This window comes from Fistularia commersonii, chromosome 16 (assembly GCF_037954325.1).
Source record: "Fistularia commersonii isolate RoL2024-O1a breed Wild chromosome 16, RoL_Fcom_v1.0, whole genome shotgun sequence".
Taxonomy (NCBI): Eukaryota; Metazoa; Chordata; class Actinopteri; order Syngnathiformes; family Fistulariidae; genus Fistularia; species Fistularia commersonii.
This window is the reverse complement of record NC_141299.1, coordinates 16,743,603-16,761,740: the sequence shown is the minus strand read 5'-3', so window position 1 is coordinate 16,761,740 and position 18,138 is coordinate 16,743,603. Positions and strand designations below refer to the sequence as shown.

Genomic DNA, 18,138 nt, shown 5'->3' with positions numbered 1-18,138 from the left:
AGCTCCTTAGGTGTTTAATAAATTTGGTTACAATCAAATTAATGCAATAATTTTGACTTTGCGTCACAATTTCAATGTTCTCCGGTCAAGTGCAATGTATTCAAACAAAAATATGAATACAAAAAAAAAAAACTCATGTCACTGCTTGAATTTTGTGGCTTCACACTGAATTGATACATGTATGTTTGAGATAAACAAGATAAACAACATCCAGCTTTTACACCTTAAAAAAATCCAAACCCTTTGAAAAAACTCCTAACATTCATTTACTTATTATTGAATATTTATTATTAATATTTTTCAGAGGTCCATGTAATAGCATATGTGAAGGATGCTGTTGAAAAGTTTTAAAGACGACCAAGTTAAGAGAGAAAAGACCATTTTTGGCTTAGTGTTCTGTAATGCATTTATTCCCCCTCCCCAACCCGACATTTAAAAATAGCATTTACTGAACAAAAGCAGAAACAACTGTGCAGAGTTGCACATCTGTACAACATTTTTTGTACCGTGACACCATAAATAAAAATCTATAAACATCGGTTAGGTAAAAATCGTGTTTGAGATTCCGTGAAAGACGCACAAAAATAATAATTGTACAAGATTTAGGAAAGAGAAACTCCCTCGGCCCGTCGACACACATTTACAAGCATTGCGGCGGCGAAAGTTCACCCAGATCAACAGATTTCTCATAAATCAGAATTCTCCCGCTTTTCTCTCCCTACTTTTCACAATCGGCCGGTGTGACACTTTGGGAAGAGAATGGGAAATAAACAGCAATGGCGAGGGCTCCCATGATGCATCACACACACACACACACACACACACACACACACATAGAAAGGCTACATAATTTTCTTTAGGCAACATACCAGAAGGAAACAGAAGAAAGCAAAATGTGATGCTTTCTGATATACGTGTTAATAATGATAATTACAGGTAAGGATTAACCTGAAGCTTCCTCCCATTAATGCTAGTAGTACATTCCTTTAAAATGGTGGAGAGATTGTGTCTGATTGGTGATTTACGGCACCGGTCTGATATGCGGATGACGCGTTTAAAGATCAAGATATGTCAATTACAAACATGTAATTCACTCTCTTTGGCTCTGTGCGGGGCGTCTTCACTGCCGCGCGGGTTTCGCGGGTAACGTCGGGGATTCGACTGAGCGGTTCAGTAACCAAGAAAGCTCAGTTGAGCTAATTCTTCTGCGGTTTCAGTAGTTTTTGCAACAGCTTACTATCACCTCATCCGATTATCGGTGTTAGAGTTTTCATTGAAGCTCTTGATGTAATTGTGTTTTCTAGATCAGTGTTTCCCAACCTTTTTTGAGCCACGGCACATATTTTACATTGGAAAAATCGCACGGCACACCAACAAATAAATATGTCAAAAACAGTTTTAACGAATTAGAATGAAACCGTAGTCTCAATTTACTTAGTGTGAAATCTAATATATCTAATATCTGTAGATTTGTCAAGATGCAATGCAAATTTCCCACTGATGTGCAACTTTTCCAGAACACTTTTTTCAATGTCTGAAGACATGTCATCAATATGTCTGGAAATGGTATTATTTGAGAGAACTGGCTATTTCTTTATCAACGCCAGAGCCGAGCATTTCTTCTCCAATTATTTTGCCGGCAGGTAGTATTGATGTTTTGCGGCCGTTTGGATTTAGAGACGAGTTCAGCAACTTTCTAGCAGCTTTCACTGCTTTCTCACTCGTCTTGGTCGTTTTCAACAACGCTGCCTGTTTGTTTACGCAGATACAAGTACTTTTTATTTTAAAAATGTATCACGCAAAGCGTCACTAATCCCTCTGATACACAGACGCACAGGTTCATTCACTACCCGGTTCCATGGAATGGACACGCTGCCCACATAGACATAGGAAGACACATTATTTGCGTTGGATAAATAATTTTCAGAACCAATCAGGTGAAAGTAGGCATTTTTCCACGAAACACTAATGTGCCGCGGCACGGTGGTTGGGAAATACTGTTCTAGATGAATACAGAAGACATATCGATACCCCTCTTATGAGAGTAACTGTTGCTGCCCGAAATCTCGATTTTTAAGGACCGCCAGGAGTACGACCTGAGATGTGGAACACCACCCTGCATCCTCTCGGGGTTGATATTGATGCCAGAAGAGTAGGAGTGCTTGTGGATCCACAGTAGATTTGATGGTGTCTCGAATGTTTTCTGTTCACATAAATGTTGCTTAATGACGCTAATGAATGTGATGCACATGTTCAAGCATACCTTCATGTGTCATTTCCTGCAAAAGCGGTGGCTGGTTGTCATCGTTACAGGAGACGGTCTGAACGACTGATCTCAAGAGCGTCTTGCCTTTAAAAGCTCGCTGATCCAAAAAACCTCCACGCAGGAAAGTTTGTATAAAAACACCGGATCCGTTTGTATTTGAAGAGTCGGGCAACAAAAAAAAAAAAAAAAAAAAAAAAAAAAAAGAGCCGTATCATGAGAGTGTTTCAAAAGAGTTTCCTGCAAAACGAAGAGCAAAAACATCACATCGAATCCCGGGATGCACGGAAATGTTTGGCGTGCATTTGGAATAAATTGAATAAATCAATAAACCATCACGGGTCTCGACTGTAGCGATGATAAGAAAGTAGCTCATCCATTTCAGATTTAACTTCACGTCTCGCTCTGAATGGCGTCCGCCCAGTGGCCGTCTCACCCGCTGAGACAAGATGTTTGCGATAGGACACCGGGAGACGGGGAGTAAGGAGACAGACGGCGACGTGAGCGACAATCATGATGTGCAAAATAGAAACCGGCCCGTGTTTGGAGAAAGTAAAGAAAAGCAAATAACAACATAAGAGAGCAGCTTTGGTTCGGGCCGAAAACAAAACAAACAAAAAAAAAAAACAAAAAAAAAAATATAACCTCACCGGACAGAGGGAAAGAATCTCACTCTGCCTGAGACAATTTGCTGATAAATAAATACCGGTAATCAATATAAAAACTATTGATTCTTCAAATCTAATCTATGACATCAAAATATTGACATCGCTATTACTTTACATGTTTAGAATTCCGAGAGAGAGAGGAGAGCGTCCAAACCCGCTGAGTTTTCGCCGGGTTATTTTCCCGTGACTGGTTTTAGCGGCGGCAGGAGAAGCAGAGGACTGACCGCTTCACTCAGAGACGCCATGATGACAAATTCCTTTGTAAAAAAAAACCGGCGCTTTCACCGTCCCCTTCCGATATTGGAGCGTTAAGCGGTGTTTTTTTTTTTTTTTTTCCCATTTTGCCTGAAGATGCGCCTGCCGGTCGGTGAGGAAGGACGATCCCACGCGTGAGCTGCCGCCAACAGAATGTTAAGGCCTTTCACATGACGGACTTTCTGTGCAAGTCAGGGTCTCCAGTTAACACCAGTTATCTCTATCTCCTCGGTGGGCGAACGACGAACTGTTCGTCATCCTCGTCTCCGGGCGGAGGACATATCGTAGACGATCGGTTTCGGTTCTGGTCCCCGCCGGTCAATAAAACTAGTAACAAACCACGACACGCTGTGGAGTCGTCATAGATCCGGGGTGAGACGGGAGAGGGCGGCGGGCGAGGTCGCGTGACCGGCTCTTTCGAAACTCACCTCGCTCTTCTATTGTGAAATAAACGGCATCGGCCTTGAGTCTGAGGCGTGATGGAGGAAGGGGCGGAGGGGCGGCGTCACCCCGACGACGGCGACCCGGAGAGGGGGCTCCTCCGCTAGACCACGTACTGGTGGTGGTTGCTGCTGCTGTAGTTTGTCATGTAGGCCTGGCGGCTGTGCTGGTAGCTTTCGGGCAGCAATTTGTTCCAGGCGTCCTGCTGCTCGGAGCTGTGGGAGAAAGGCACTGACCCGTTGGCCTGGATCTTTTCCAGCGCTGGGTTGTCAAAGGCCATCAAGTCCTGTTTATTGCTTGGCAGCAGCTTCTTCTGTTGATTGGCGTCATACTTGGCCTGTTTGAAGAGACGGACGCTGAAATGAGTGGCATGTAAAAGGCGCCGCGCGCGGATTGCTAACTGTTGCGTGTGTGAAAGGAATAAAGAATTCAAACGGGGGGGAAAAAAAAAAAACGCGACAGAAAGAGTGTGTTCCGTTAGATAAGAGTGAGAGGGAGGGCGACGCATGGAACATCCTTTTTGCCAACCTTTAAGAGTTGTGGGAGAACAGCGAACGATGCTAAAGCAGAATAAATAAATATTTATGCGTGTGCACGCGCGCACACACACACATGCTCACAATAATACAAATTAAATATACACACTCATTCATATATACACATACATATATGTATACACACACGCACGCTCACAATAATACAAATTAAATGGACACACTCATTCATATATACACATACATATATGTATATACACACACACACACACGCTCACAATAATTAAAATTAAATGGACACACTCATTCATATATACACATACATATATGTATATATACATACATATACACACATATATATATGCATATACATACATACATATACACACACACACACACACACACACACACACACAGGAAGTTCCCAGTTTACGACATCCACGACCTTCTGCGTATCGTGGTTATTCGCCATCTCCCTTCAATCAAATTTCCCTCGGGAACTGGATGGCAAGCAGTGCCGACTGCCATCACGCGGCGCAACATGAGAGGAGACGGCTTTGGCTGCATTCGCAGGGTTGTGCGCCGTACTGGATTGTGCTGCATTCACTTTATTTCCTTTGTGTTTTTTTTTTGTAAACTTTTTGCCTGTACACATACATATGTATGTACACACACATAAACTTTGTATGCAGCAAACTCTCTCCGTTGCTCTCAAGATAACAATCACAACCGCATGTTTTTGAGCGCGAAAGCCACGACTTGCACGTAAAAAGCACGACTTCAAGCCAAATAACAAAAATAAGCCTGTGAGATGCAATTTCTCTAAATCTTAAACCACAAAAACACAGGTTGTTTTGGTTTTTGGAGTTCACTCGTGTTGCGCGAGACAAACGCGGGTTTAGTTTCTGTTGCTTCGTCTCGTCAGTGATTCACAAATCATTGATTCCAATCATTTCTAGTGTCAACCACAGGGTTGTGGATTAGTTTTAAGCTTCTTTTAAGGACTTCGCACAAAGACGTGGGGGAAGGAACTGGGTATTTTCTGACGATCTTATGGTGTTGGGCTGGATGAAAAACAAAGCATTTATCAGTTTCCACACGGATGCCGGAGGCTGCCGTCGCCAGACAAAACACCCCAAATATGTCTGTAGCTGCATAGCCAATACAATAATGGCCTAGAATAACCGTTTACCCGCTGATTCAAGCTTTATCGCAAAACGTCAATCCCTAATTAGAGTGTGTTGGTTCAGTTACACTTGTTCAGATGAAATTGGGAGTTATGGAGCAAAACTACACAGATCAGAATAATCAATGCAGTTTATCATTTTGAGGAGTTCAGAAGTTCAAGTAAGATAAATTTGCTTAAAATGGACACAATGCTATCAAATTTAGCTTCCACTTTACCCAAAGTCAGGCTCCTATTTTAATGTGGCATGCAAAGATCCAGGGATTCGAGCGACTCACCTTGTTGTAGAGAAAGACCCCGACTATGGCCGTCATCATACCCAGCACGTTGGTGAGCGTGACCGGGTTGCGGAGCATCAACAGCGAGATGCTGATGACCATAATCCTCTTGGTGGCGTTGGCCACGGCGTAGCTGAGTGGGCTGACGAGGTTGAGCACACTGAAGGCGATGACATTCTGGGCAAAGTTGCAGAAACCGCTGATGATCAGGAGGAAGAAGGTGCTGCTCCATCCAGACATGTCCGACTGCGAGGACCACAAGCAATGTTCAATAGCGGTAAAGGAGGCGCCAAAGGGCAGAGGTTACCGTGCGGCGTACACTCACAAAGTCATCATTCACAAGAAACACGGAGAGATCCACCAGGATCCAGGTGGGCAGCATGAAGATCACGGCGTTGAAGCCCAGGATGTTGAGCAGCCGAAGGTGGTGGACCCTCGTGTCCCGCAGCACCTTCAACAGAACGAGGCGAGTACCGGAGAAGGGAGAGGAGAGTCAGCCATGAGTCGAGATAGCGCTTTTCACATTTGCTTCCGCTTCAAGGGAAACTCATTTCACAGTCACTCATGCAACTTTACAAAGAAATGGCGTTCTCAAAAAATGTGAAAATGCTTTAACGTGAGTGGAGGGCGAACTAAGTACAGTTGCTCCTTGTTTAAGCAAAGGATATATAAGTATGGCTAGCCTACCATAGCATGTAAGTTAACCTACTGTTGGTGAAAAGTTACAAGTTAGCCTAGCCTAGCATTAACACCATAGAGTTTGTGTTAATGCTAAGGATTTTCTATTATACCATTATCTTCCAACTCAAACCGGTATACCTTTTCCTTTCTTATACCTGTATTGTACCATATTTTTCAGACTATACGTCACTCCGGATTATAAGTCGCACCAGCCAAAAATACATAATAAAGAACGAAAAAAACATATATAAGTCGCATTTTTGGGGGGAAATTTATTTGATAAAATAAAACACCAAGAATAGACATTTTATCTTGAAAGGCAATGAAAAATAAGAATATAACAGAGAACAACAGGCTGAATAAGTATAGCCTATATGACGCATAAACAACGAACTGACAACGTGCCTGGTAGGCTATGTTAACATAACATATTACGGTAAGAGTCATTCAAATAACTATAGCATATAGCACATGCTACGACCAAACAATCAGTGTCACTCTTAATCACTAAATCCAACGAAATCTTCTTCTTCAGTGTCACTTCTGAACAACTCTCTTCAAGATATTTTCGTTTATAAATGTTGGTCAAGGTCGTAATGCCCGAGTTGTCAGCGGAGTACGTCGATAAGTGAGGAGTGACTGTAATGATGAAGTCGCGATGGTTGCTGAAGCTGAGAGAAATAGTGCAAATAAACTACTTAAAATAGCCATGTTCATTTGCTTTTACTCCAACCGCCACCGAGGTGACGCAGACACGCGAAAGGAGAGCAGGGCGATTTCTCGGTTATGACTATAACTAAAAAAACTAAAAAAGTGCCCTCCCTATTTGCATCATCTGTGTTTCTGAGCTAACCATCGATCTTGTGAAGCTGAAAAGAGCTCCTCTGTTTTGTAGCCTCTTCATGCCACTTTTCAGATATTCACCCAGCGGTGATACTAACCCGCTTCCACTAGCAGCGAGCGGGTGGGTCATCGCGTATGTTTACCTTCTTGGAGAAGATGTTCTGCAGGGAGAAGCAGAGCGTAGCGGCGAGGGCGCTGATAAGACCGGAGATGTTGAAGGACAGCTCGGTCACGGTGGCAAGCAGCACGCCGCCGATGATGGGGATCAGAGATACGTACACCTACGAGAGGGAAGCAAACAAATACAAGGAAACTCAGTTGAAGCGCAGCGGGTTCGGATTAAAGATTGTTTGGCGGCGGCATTGTGTGCAGACACGCTGCACAGAACACGCCAAGACCTTTTAAAACTGGTTCAACCACTAGTTGAACTACTTGCAGTGCAAGAAAGCAGAGCCAATTTCATGACAAACATCTAAGTGGGTCTCAGGAGACAGTCAGAAACAAAGGTCGGTATTATCTACAAACCTCCTTGTCAACTTTGACGTGAAGCATAACATGCCGATTGATCGGTGAGGAGAGCTTCATATACAGAGGTTGTTAGCTAGGAGAGGCCACCTTTTCTCTGTTGGAAGATTTCTGGCTTATCTTGAGGGGTCAGTCTGAGGATTCAGATGGACGATAGAGCGTTTTGGATTCTCTCAGGATGTAGGTCAGATCTTAAAACTCCAGGTCTCACCAATCTAAACTTGATCAAAAGAAGGATTTATCCGTATTCTTGTACTGCTGCATTTTTAAGACCAAATGCCTCCTTCCTTCCAAGGCATAGAACACAGCGGAGGTGCCAAAGACTCACGGTCACAACTGGCAGTGGTTGAAATAAATACAAGCTACAAGTTATGAATAGGGGCCGTTTGAAACATGTCATGGTTTTGTGGGTAGTGATGCTAAAATGGTCATTTCTTATCATCTGTAATTTGTCTCTAACGCTAGAATATCAATAATCACATCGATCACGCTGGGAGATTTTCTTCCACGAAGATTAACTTTTATTCTCATTACTCAAATATTCTGTGGGAATATTTGTGGGAAATTAAGTGTGAGGTACAAACCAAGCGCTGCCATCTCTTCAGCCCTGTTTTGTTTCACGCACACCAGGCTATCCAATGTGAGTGTTTCCCGGTCTTTAGCTATGTTCAATTTCAAGCGTGAGTCACGGTTTTATCGTGCATATTGCTTCCTTTCCCCGACGAAATGGTGCACGAGAAAAATCTGGCACGACCGCTTGGTATTTAAAAAAATAATTGAAAAATAGAAGAGTAGATATAAAATTATGCCACAAGCTTGTTGATTTTCTAGCTGAATGCTGAAAAACCTGTTCTCCCTGGAATGATGAAGTATCCAATTTCACCGGTATTGGTTTCAAGCCAATGAGCTACAGGGAATAGAATTTCAAATCCCAAACAAAGACCTTACAGTCCGACCTGGTCAGGCCTACTTGTGGATTTGAGAGTCTCGCCAACTTCAAATTGCAGCAGAAGTTTCAGCGATCACGCTCCGCTCCTCGGAGCTAGCCTCCGTTAAAGTCCCACAGGTCGGCTCACCTGGTTGCTCATTAAAGTTTACATAGAACTGTAAAAAAGTATGGCGGCTCATTTGGAGAACCACAAGCTGACCGCCGCTCTCGACGGCTATCATGGCCGCCGTCCGGCTGCCAGGCTTCTTGCGTCTGATGCGAATCCGGCCTGGCGTGTACAAATGGCAGACCTTTCCTTTTGGCGGCTATCAGTGAATTCCCTCGCCTCACTTTCTGCATCAAAGTCTGGTTCTGTAACATCTAAGCAACCATGATCGCCTTCATTGTCTGTGATATTACAAGCAACAGTGGAAATTCTGTAGTAATGCAATATAGTTGTTTAGGAAATTATTAGTTTAGTTTAAATTCTTTATCACACTGAACTGCAAAGTTCCCCGCTTTCCTCTCTCACACCCCGTTAAAAACTGTCGGGAGCAGACAGACGTCCAACTTTTTCAAAAGGTTTACTCTTGTTCAAGTTTTTTTTCTCGTCCTCATTAGGTAGAGAATGAAATGCCCACAGAAAATTGTTTGAGCAAAGTAAATAGACCACGACCATGCTATATATGGAATATGCAATTCAACGTGAATAGCGGGTCCTCAATTTGGCGTCTTTGCACTACTTTTTTTGTATCATTTGTTGGATCCGCCTTACCTGCAGATCGAAATAGCACATATGGGGGGGAAAAAACAATTATGGGACTTACAAGGTGAAGAAGTTAAATGTTTGAGTCTCGAGGGGAAAGACAACCCTGTTCAGTACAGGAGCAAAGTGTGCCACATCACCACTGCGGGGTTTGAGACAGCAGGACGCGGGGCTGAAACAGAGGCAGCTTTGTTTTCTGTGATGAACCAACTCACCTTTGTGGTTTGCTTTTCCCTCATGATAATTCTTGACAACAGCACGACCCATATCGGCATTGTTGCTTTGACTGCGAGACAAAACAGGATGAGCAAAGTGTCAGTTTGGAAATTCCAACCGTTTTTAATAAAAAAGGAACTAGAAAATAAAAAAATTTAAAAAAACACACGCACATCCTGCTACCCAGTTAGGGATGGGTGAAAACGAATCACCTTCGTAGGGTTTTGAAAAAATCCGCACATCAAAAATGCTCCAAAAAGAAAAGATGATTTATTTTACATATAACACATTTCGAGCAAAAACTAGGCTCCAGTAAGCGTGTGACGAAGAGCCTAGTTTGCATGTGATGCATGTAACAATAAGTATTTTGTGTTATATATAAAATAAATCATCTTTTCTTCTTGGAGAATCTTTCGGTGTGGAGATTTTTTCAAAATTCTAATAAGTTTATTTGAAAGGGATACAATCCTACACATGAGAAGAATTACAACAAGAGGATGTTTATCTTTGATCTAACTGCCAATCCTAGATAAGTGATTTTCAGAGACACAACCTTTGTTAAACAAAGAGTTGGTATATTACGCTGTTCTTGTGTTTGTCCATAAAGAGCCAGAAGTGACCCTGCTAATTCAAATAAAGACATTTATTTTGAGGAGAACGCCAGTGAACGCACCACTGAGCGCGCCATCGGGTGACATTTGGAAATTCTCACGTAAATATCCTGATGGATAAAAAGACATTGTTACTACTAAACGTGTCTGAAATGCACGTTTTAATAAAATTTTGTAGGGGTTGTCTTTCCTGGAAAACAAACAATAGCAGCCCCTTGTAGTCATTTAATCACAGACCTCGTGTTCAAGTAGCATTCTCCGGTCGTCTCTTTGGACGAGATCAGTGGGGTTTCGAGCAAAGTAACGCCTAGCTGAAGAGAGGGCATGTTGAATGTTTTTGGGAACATTTTTAACTGATTAAAAACACGGCATGAACGCTATGGGTGCTGGGTTAAACGCTCCCCGCATGATACGGCCACAAAGGGACCCTCCCCCCTGACGCACAGTTGTCGTGCTAGCTAGCCAGCGAGCTAGCTAGCCAGCTAGCTAGCTAATAAAGAGTTTTTCACGCAAGATGAAATACCTATATTTTGAAGTCAATGGAGCTGCCGGGAGCCGATGGGTTTATAAAAACAACCACACAACGAAAATGAAACTGAGTTGAGGCCCGTAACAAGTTAAATAGTGGCAACGGCGGGCTGTCCGGTGTTAGCCGACGGAGCTAACGTCAGCTGACGGAGGGGACACATCATCAAGTTGCCCCGGCTGACGCGCTCCAGGTGGCCTAACACTGTGCGTACGTATCGCGGATAAAAAGCAAAACAAAAAGATCGGATCAACTCACCTGTGTGCGCGTATGAAACTGGTACTTTCCATATGCTGAAGTGAGCCGACACTGACGCAAAGTATTTTCCGAAAGCTAAAGGCAGGATGTACCACCGGTAGTACCTGCTCGGTAGTTCTGTTTTGGGGACTCCCCATGCCCGCAACAGCGGCGGTAGAAAGAAGACGATAGAAACAATGTGAAAGAGAGACACCGTCACCGGGTACGGGAATTCATTGAGGATGATTTTGTTGACGACGTTGCCACCCGAGCTCACCGTGTACCAACACACGCACAGTATAACTATCCGTAACCCTTCCCGGACTTGGGTCCGCTCCACTGCAGCCATCTTGCAGCGCGGAGTGACGAGTCACCGCCGGTGTGTCTGCGGCATTGGGGGAGGAGGACAAGCCGTCCAAGTTAGCGATAATGAAACCGACTACTTCCTGTTTACGCCATCAAAATAAAACCCGCAATTGACTACTTATTTTTAGCACTTCCGGTTTTTGTTTTACAAGCGCATGAAGTTGAATAACAACAAAAAAAAAAAAAAAAAACACAGTCAAGCCTAAATATGATACAATACGAATCAATTGGTTTCGATTGGATAACACTTAAATGCAGCTAAAAAAAGAGAAATTATCTTCAGTACAGTCGTCAAAAATGTTTTGTGAGTATTGAGTAGGCAGCATTTTGAACACGTAGCACTGATGTTAACCAAATGCAGGCCTGACACGAGCCGCAGTTTTCATTTTGATGATGACACACAAGCTTTCTTAATTGCAATTAAAATTTGTTTCAATTCGTTCGCTGCAAATAAGCCATCATGGATGAAGGGTTCAGTGTCTTGCTCACCCAACATTTGGTGGGAAATCGCCGGGAATCGAACCAGAAATATTCGGTTCCAGCTTGGATGAGATGTCATGAGTAGTGAGCTGAAGGACATAAAATAATTGCCAGTGTTTGTTAGTTATCGATAAGAACGATAGTAAAACAATTTCAAATTCATATTGAGTTTAAGAAGAAAAACACTTTTTTTTTCTCCCAATTTTTAATCAACACATAAACGTCCACTTAAAAGGACTACGTAGCAAATAGTTTCTCTTCTGCATTCCATCGAACACAAAAGAATAATTTCTGTACATTCACTAAGGCTCTGTCTTCAGGGAAAAACGTTAAATTTCCATAAGGCAAACAATATCGAAAGGAATGATATTAAGTAGTTTATCCAGCATAGGAATTCCTATTCAGGGCCTTCCTGCAAGCGGGTAGCGCAGTCAGCGCTGCCACAATAGTCCATAATTTACAACCTAAATACAAATTAAAGGGGAAGGCAAGGACACAGTAGCAACAGTGAATGTTCAGAATATTGTCACTGTATAAATGAGTCCTTCCTGAAAAAAATGAAGTGTTGTCTGACGTGTTCAGTAAAACTTTAGACTTTTTAAACACAAATCCATATCATACAAAACAGCCGCCCGTCTTTGAAAGAGCGCTGCAGCCCTGTAGGAACTTTTCTCTCTCTCGAACTGAAACCGTCGCTCACGTCTGGCAGTTTCAGAGCATCATTTAACGTCCGACGACCGGAAATCAATGCAAATGTTTCACAACTTGTTGGCCGTTTACAGGTTTCTGCACGGCACAGTCGGGACGATATGGGAACAGCGATTCTCGTAAAAAAAAAAAAAAAAAAAAAAAAAAAAGGAAATCACACCACAGTGAAAAGATAATGTACAATTTTCCTCCAAAAGTCTTTTACAGCAATATAAACATGTCCATATGTACATATTTTTAGAATTTTTCTGTCCACAGTAACTTAGAGGTGATAATAGAGGTTCCTTCTTTCGGGAGGGGGAGGAATAAGGCATCGTCATGGCTTTTAGTTCGATGCAAATATTTTTTCTCCGCCCCTCACGAACCCAGAGTTAAATATATTAGTTCACTTGATGGCAAGTGTAAAAACGCTGATTCCCGGACGGCCTTATCGGACGCCGGGATGGACAGGAAGAAGTCACTGATTGTACATACGGGCATGTCAGTGACAATTACACATGGAAAAAAAAAACAACAAATTAACACTGACCTCCATCTTTGGGGTTCCCAACTTGGAAGATCACGGTGCCGATGTTATCTGAAGGTGCTAAACCTTCTGAACGCCGCCGTTAGCGTTTGCCCCACATTGAACAGAGCCATACATTTTGAAATTGGTTATTAAATAAGAGTAAATTACTGAACTCGACGACTACTTTTGCAGTGTGTAGCAATACTTTTGCAAATAATTTTATTTGGCGTTGAAAAATCCCCAAATTATCCCCATGTTGGGAACACTGGGCTCTCAGAGAACTGTTACCATGGTTGCAGGGATCTCACTACCCTACTTCGCCAGGCTGCGAACCAAGAGTGAAATGTTTCGGGGTATTGGATCGGAAAAGAGATAAAAGCTGCGCTACTCATGAACAAAAAATCCCTTGGAGAATTTCCGATTTCGAGGTTTCGGTCGACAGTAAATGAGGCACATTCCAGGAGTCGCGTGATAATGAACGAAAACGTGGCCGCGGCGCAGCGTCTGGCAAACATCGAGGCGACTTTATTTGCCTGTAAAACCGTATTGTTCTGTTATTGCACATCAACAAATGCGTTACACTGTCCCTCAAAGGTTTCCAAGCACTCATTAAACACTGATTACACTCTCCGCGCTCCTCACATTCAAACAGGCGGCACATCCATCCTAATTTTTCACCAATAGTGCAAAAACAGCAGTCGCTCTGCTGTAACGGTGAAGGCAACGCACGCTCAGCCTTTTCAGAAAACACTCGCGGGGGTCGGGTGGGGGTTGGGGTTCAGTCCAGACAGACGTACGGCAGGATGTTCAGCCTGCTTTGGTCTCCGTGGGGGTCTAGAGAGATGCACTCGGTCCAGTCGTACCAGTTACCGAGGGTGTCGGAGCAACCGTTCACCCCCGGCCAACGCCGCGTGTGCAACCGGCGCACGTCCTCCTCGCTGAGCTCCCGGTTCACCCCGGGTAAACCCCGCGCCGGGAGCTCAGACACCAGCACGTGCGTTCTTTTATCCTCTTTAGTTCTGTGCTCATCCTTCCTCAAGTACTCGGTCATGAAATGGTGAGCGCCGGGGGCGTGCGAGCCCGAGGACGTCAGCACGCTGCTCTGCTGGCTTAGGTACGATTGGATGATCTCGCTCCTGGAGAGCTCCTTCCAATCAGTCTGCTGAAAGGGGCAGGGTGGAACCGGCGCGGGCTGCTTGGACTGCTGCGTCCACGGAGGCTCGGCCCTGTGCGCCGCCAACGCTGCCGCCGCCTCCTCCTCCTCGAGCGGAGAGGCTTTCTGGAAGGAGGGCGTGATCTGCCCCGTCACGGGGTTGAAGGTCAGCCTCCTGTCTTTTAACCTGACGGGTTTGGCGTTGTCGCCTCGCGTCTGTCTGTCCGTGTCCGTCGGACTGTTCTTGGAGCGGAACTTGTGTTTCCTTTTCTTGGCGTTCCTAAAAGCACCGTTGTCTTCCACGGCGGCGCCGTCGCTGCAGCAGGAGTCGCTGGAGCTGCGCGGGGAGGCTCCGCTCGGACGGTCCGAATCCGCGGACCTGGTCGTATTTAGCGGGGGCTCGTGCGCGGGCGTGTCCACGGCGCCCGGCCTCGCGGCTGGGCTGGAAATACTCCTTGGCTGCGGCGAAATGTGTTTGACGACACCTTCTTGGTTAGGAGTTGGCGTGCCGTGCGATAGATTTCGGGGGCTTTTGGGTCGATACTGCCCCCCGGAGGCGGCCTGCTCTTGCCGGGCTTGCTGCTGGAGAACGGACGCTTTTATCAACATAGAGGTGCTCAGAGGTTTGCTGTATCCTGCGCTTAGATGAGGTTTTACAGAATAGACGGGGATTTTATTGGTCTTGTCCTTCTCCTGTGACTCGTCCCTGTCCAGAGGCGCATGTAGGAGCGATTCCGTAAATATCTCCGCGCCGCTGCTAATCCCATTTTTTGGCAACTCTTTGGAATTATTGATTTTATTGTGAAGCGTGACTTTGGATCTCTTGGCCGGGAGGAGCCGACCGCTTTCGTTCAGGGCGGCTTTACGTTTCCCGTTGCTTTGCTTCTCCGCCGTGGGCGAGCGGCAGTTGTGGAAGTCGTTTCTGTTCTTCAGCTCCGGACCCGTTTTACCTGACAGTGGCGCGGCGGCCGGAGCGGGGACGCAGGGATGGGAACCGCCGTTGGAAGACCACGGCGCGCCGCCGTTGCCTTTAGACGTAGCGTCGCTCTTCGCGGGCTCGATGAGCTTCTGCCAGGTGCGGAGGAGCTTCTTCGCCCTTTTCGCAAGATCCTCATTTTTGGTTTTCTTCCGTACGTCGTTGATGAGTTTGCCGAGACGGGTTTCCTTCGCGGGACGGAGGAGAAACAATGAATTTCGAAAGCTCCATTTAAATGTGTGTTAGCGCGTCCGCACAAACGGCAACTCACCTCCAGCGCCTCTTTGGTGATGGGATATTTCTCCAAGAGGGAGATGACCTCCAGGACGATCACCATATTGCATATCTGCTGAAAAAGACAAGTCACGTTTATGTCACAAATCCTCCACAGGTGTTTGTCAAAAAGCTCCCCCGCTTTTTTTTTTTTTTTTAAATATATCTCATGAAGGTCACAGCTTGATTTGAATAGTCTCAGATGCACACCTGCACATCAAGATGCCACGTCCTTGTCCTGGTTTCAGGTGCAAATTTGACAAAGTGAGATTACATGCAAATGCACCACCGTCGTGTTCTACAAAAAATCCAACGAGAGCTTCTCAGAGAATTTGTGGCTGCAGGTGAAATTCCGCTGGCGCAGAACGCGACGTCTATATTCCCCCTTATTTTGCTGCAAGTTTGAAAGTGAAACAGACCGAAGGGGTCGGATTAGTAGAGATCTTACATTTCTTCTCACTGGAATTACTGTAATGCATTTTGGTGTACAAAAAGCGAGGGAACTCGCTTGCACCCATGACCACCCTGCGTCCTCTCTGGCTTGAACCTCGGCTCCGCTCGTGACGCACATCAACATCTGCAGAGCTTCACTCCTATTTTATCCACCGAGCTGAACCAGGGGTCGCCAAAGTTTATTACTGTGGACCAATTTGGACCAATTTCCACGCACAAACCCTGGTCCCAAGTTGCGAACATTAGAACTGGCATTCAGCAGGCGGAATTTCGACTAAATTGCCAATTTGGGATTTAATGCATATAACTAGATAATATGATTTGGTAAACAGAATAGAATATTCTTTTAATCATTCAACAGCGGGAAAAGGTTTAATCTCACACAGGAGAAAGTGGATAGTGCAGTATTGGTACTTAATAATGTGCAGTAGTGCGATATATTAATACCTGACAAATAAACAAATTAAACAAAAGTTGTTTGCAATTTATTATCAGTATAAACATGTGCAAAAGTTGCAGGAAGCAACGTAGAACAATGCTTACAGCAGCTATACCTATGGGTGTCTGGGTGAACAGATGAATGGTTGAGTGAATGACTGAATGGGTGAATGAAAGAATGAATAAAAAGATGTCTAATGAGAGCAGAACTGGGTGTTAAACAGCTCAACGGCAGCTTGGCCCTGCAGAATCTCTCCTTCACACATTGAGGTGTGAGGGAGCTGCTCAGAGCTGCAGTGATGTTCTGCATGGGGTTTCCTTAAAAGACCGGACCCAATAGAGATGCTCAGAAAAATAAATAAAATTGCGTTTATTGATGAGTTGGGGACATGCACCTGTGCTTCTATCTAGTCTAGAAATGCATCTTTTAAATTGGGATTTGCCACCATCGAGCCGGGCTACTCTGCAGCACCAATGCAATACAACCGCGTTGTCGTTTAAAGCTGCAGAACCGAATAAATCAATCACAATTTGCGACATAATATTGAAATGTGTCGTGACATGGCTATTAACAGTCAATAAACTGAAAAGTTAACAGGGGTGCAACCAGGAGAATGTGTATAGGGGGGCACAGCAATCCACAGATCTCCATCCCGGAGGGCTGGTAGATGCAAAAGGTGCCGGGGTCCGGCTGCAATCTGCGGGGAACCGGAGTCCGACTGCCCCAGACGGGGAGCGGACGTCCGGCTGCAGCCTCCCGGGAGCAGGAGTCCGACAGCCCCATCCGGGTAGCCTAGTCCGACAGCCCCATCCGGGTAGCCTAGTCCGACTGTCTCATCCGGGTAGCCGGAGTCCGATTGCCCCATCCAGGAAGCGGGCGTCCAGCTGCAGCCTCCGGGGAGCCGGAGTCCGACTGCCCCATCCGGAGAGCCGGGGTCCGGCTGCAGCCTCCGGGGAGCCTCCGCCGCCGCTCCGGCCGTTACTTCCCACACTAATGATGTTAGCAAGCTAATTAGCAAACACCACCGGAGCCGTGGCGGCTTTTGTTGTCTGCCTTTCGGCGTCCGCCCCTCTTCCCCTCCGGTCACCCACCCCCGCCGGCGGCTTCACTCACGTTGCTCTGGCCGTCGATGGCCTGCAGAAGCCGGTCCCTCATCAGCTGCGGAGAGGCCGCCGCCGTTGCTGTCATCGCCGGGCGGTGAGGCGGGTCGAGCCGGATACAGACAGCGGGACGGCTGGCAGAGGCGGAGGCGAAACGCCCGCCGACGCTCACAGGCCCGACGGTCGGGCCGCTCCGGGAGCGGACATCACGTCCAAGATGCTTTTATCCCTATTTTTTTTTTAGTTTGCCGCCGTCACGTATTTGCCAACGAGGGCGGAAAAGCTTCCCGGACGAACCGACTCCCCCCGGCCGGCGTCTGGCAGCCTCCCCCCGCCTCCTCCTCTCCTCCCCCTCCGGGTCACGTCGGGCTTTTGTGGAGCGCCGCCGCAATGCATGCTGGGAAAAACGGTGAGCGAACTGCGCATGCTCGCCGCAGGGTGTTGCAGAGACGCGGCAGGGAAACAAAAGCGACAAAGAATTTCTTTATGGAAGGATTTAATTTGGAATAAAATATAGCTGACTGGTAATAAATCCTGTCTCAACAATAAAGTAAAGGGGGTTTCTTATTAAATTGCACACAGCATAAATCCAGCAAAAAAAAAAAAAAACTTGCAAAGATTTAGGATTGATATTGATGCCTCCTGTGATTCCTATGGTATACATGTAGAATCTATTTTACATTTATTTTATTATTGCTTGTACTCATGACTATTTGGGTTAGATGTACAAGCCTCTATTGAGATGAGAAGTGGATTCTCACTGC

The 18,138-nt window shown here is 45.4% G+C and overlaps 2 protein-coding genes across 4 annotated transcripts in view; both read right to left on the bottom strand.

Annotated features, from left to right (window-relative positions):
• Nucleotides 1–11,455, bottom strand: part of slc35e1 (solute carrier family 35 member E1) — a 44,412-nt gene extending 32,957 nt beyond the window's left edge. Inside the window, exons 1-6 of one of the 2 annotated variants that reach the window (XR_015107319.1) lie at nucleotides 10,940–11,455; nucleotides 9,544–9,614; nucleotides 7,253–7,390; nucleotides 5,911–6,036; nucleotides 5,586–5,831; nucleotides 3,615–3,964 (exon numbers count right to left, since the gene is read on the bottom strand). Coding sequence is in view for 1 of the 2 variants with exons in the window: in XM_086162470.1 (XP_086018596.1) it covers nucleotides 3,731–3,964; nucleotides 5,586–5,831; nucleotides 5,911–6,036; nucleotides 7,253–7,390; nucleotides 9,544–9,614; nucleotides 10,940–11,267 (1,143 nt within the window). In the remaining variant the exon portion in view is untranslated. Of the gene's footprint in view, nucleotides 1–380; nucleotides 3,965–5,585; nucleotides 5,832–5,910; nucleotides 6,037–7,252; nucleotides 7,391–9,543; nucleotides 9,615–10,939 lie in introns of those variants that run through there. The other variant, XM_086162470.1, reaches the window with a different exon arrangement.
• Nucleotides 11,456–11,950: 495 nt separating this feature from the next.
• Nucleotides 11,951–17,730, bottom strand: LOC147226097 (mediator of RNA polymerase II transcription subunit 26). 2 transcript variants are annotated; one of them, XM_086162084.1, is made up of 3 exons: nucleotides 17,388–17,730; nucleotides 15,381–15,455; nucleotides 11,951–15,297 (listed from the first exon to the last, which is right to left on the bottom strand). In XM_086162084.1, the coding sequence occupies exons 1-3, from the start codon at nucleotides 17,460–17,462 to the stop codon at nucleotides 13,759–13,761; spliced, it is 1,689 nt and encodes a 562-aa protein (XP_086018210.1). In that variant the 5' UTR covers nucleotides 17,463–17,730; the 3' UTR covers nucleotides 11,951–13,758. The 2 variants fall into 2 exon arrangements, with proteins under 2 accessions (XP_086018210.1, XP_086018209.1); XM_086162083.1 differs by having other exon boundaries at nucleotides 15,381–15,458; nucleotides 17,388–17,704.
• Nucleotides 17,731–18,138: the final 408 nt, after the last annotated feature.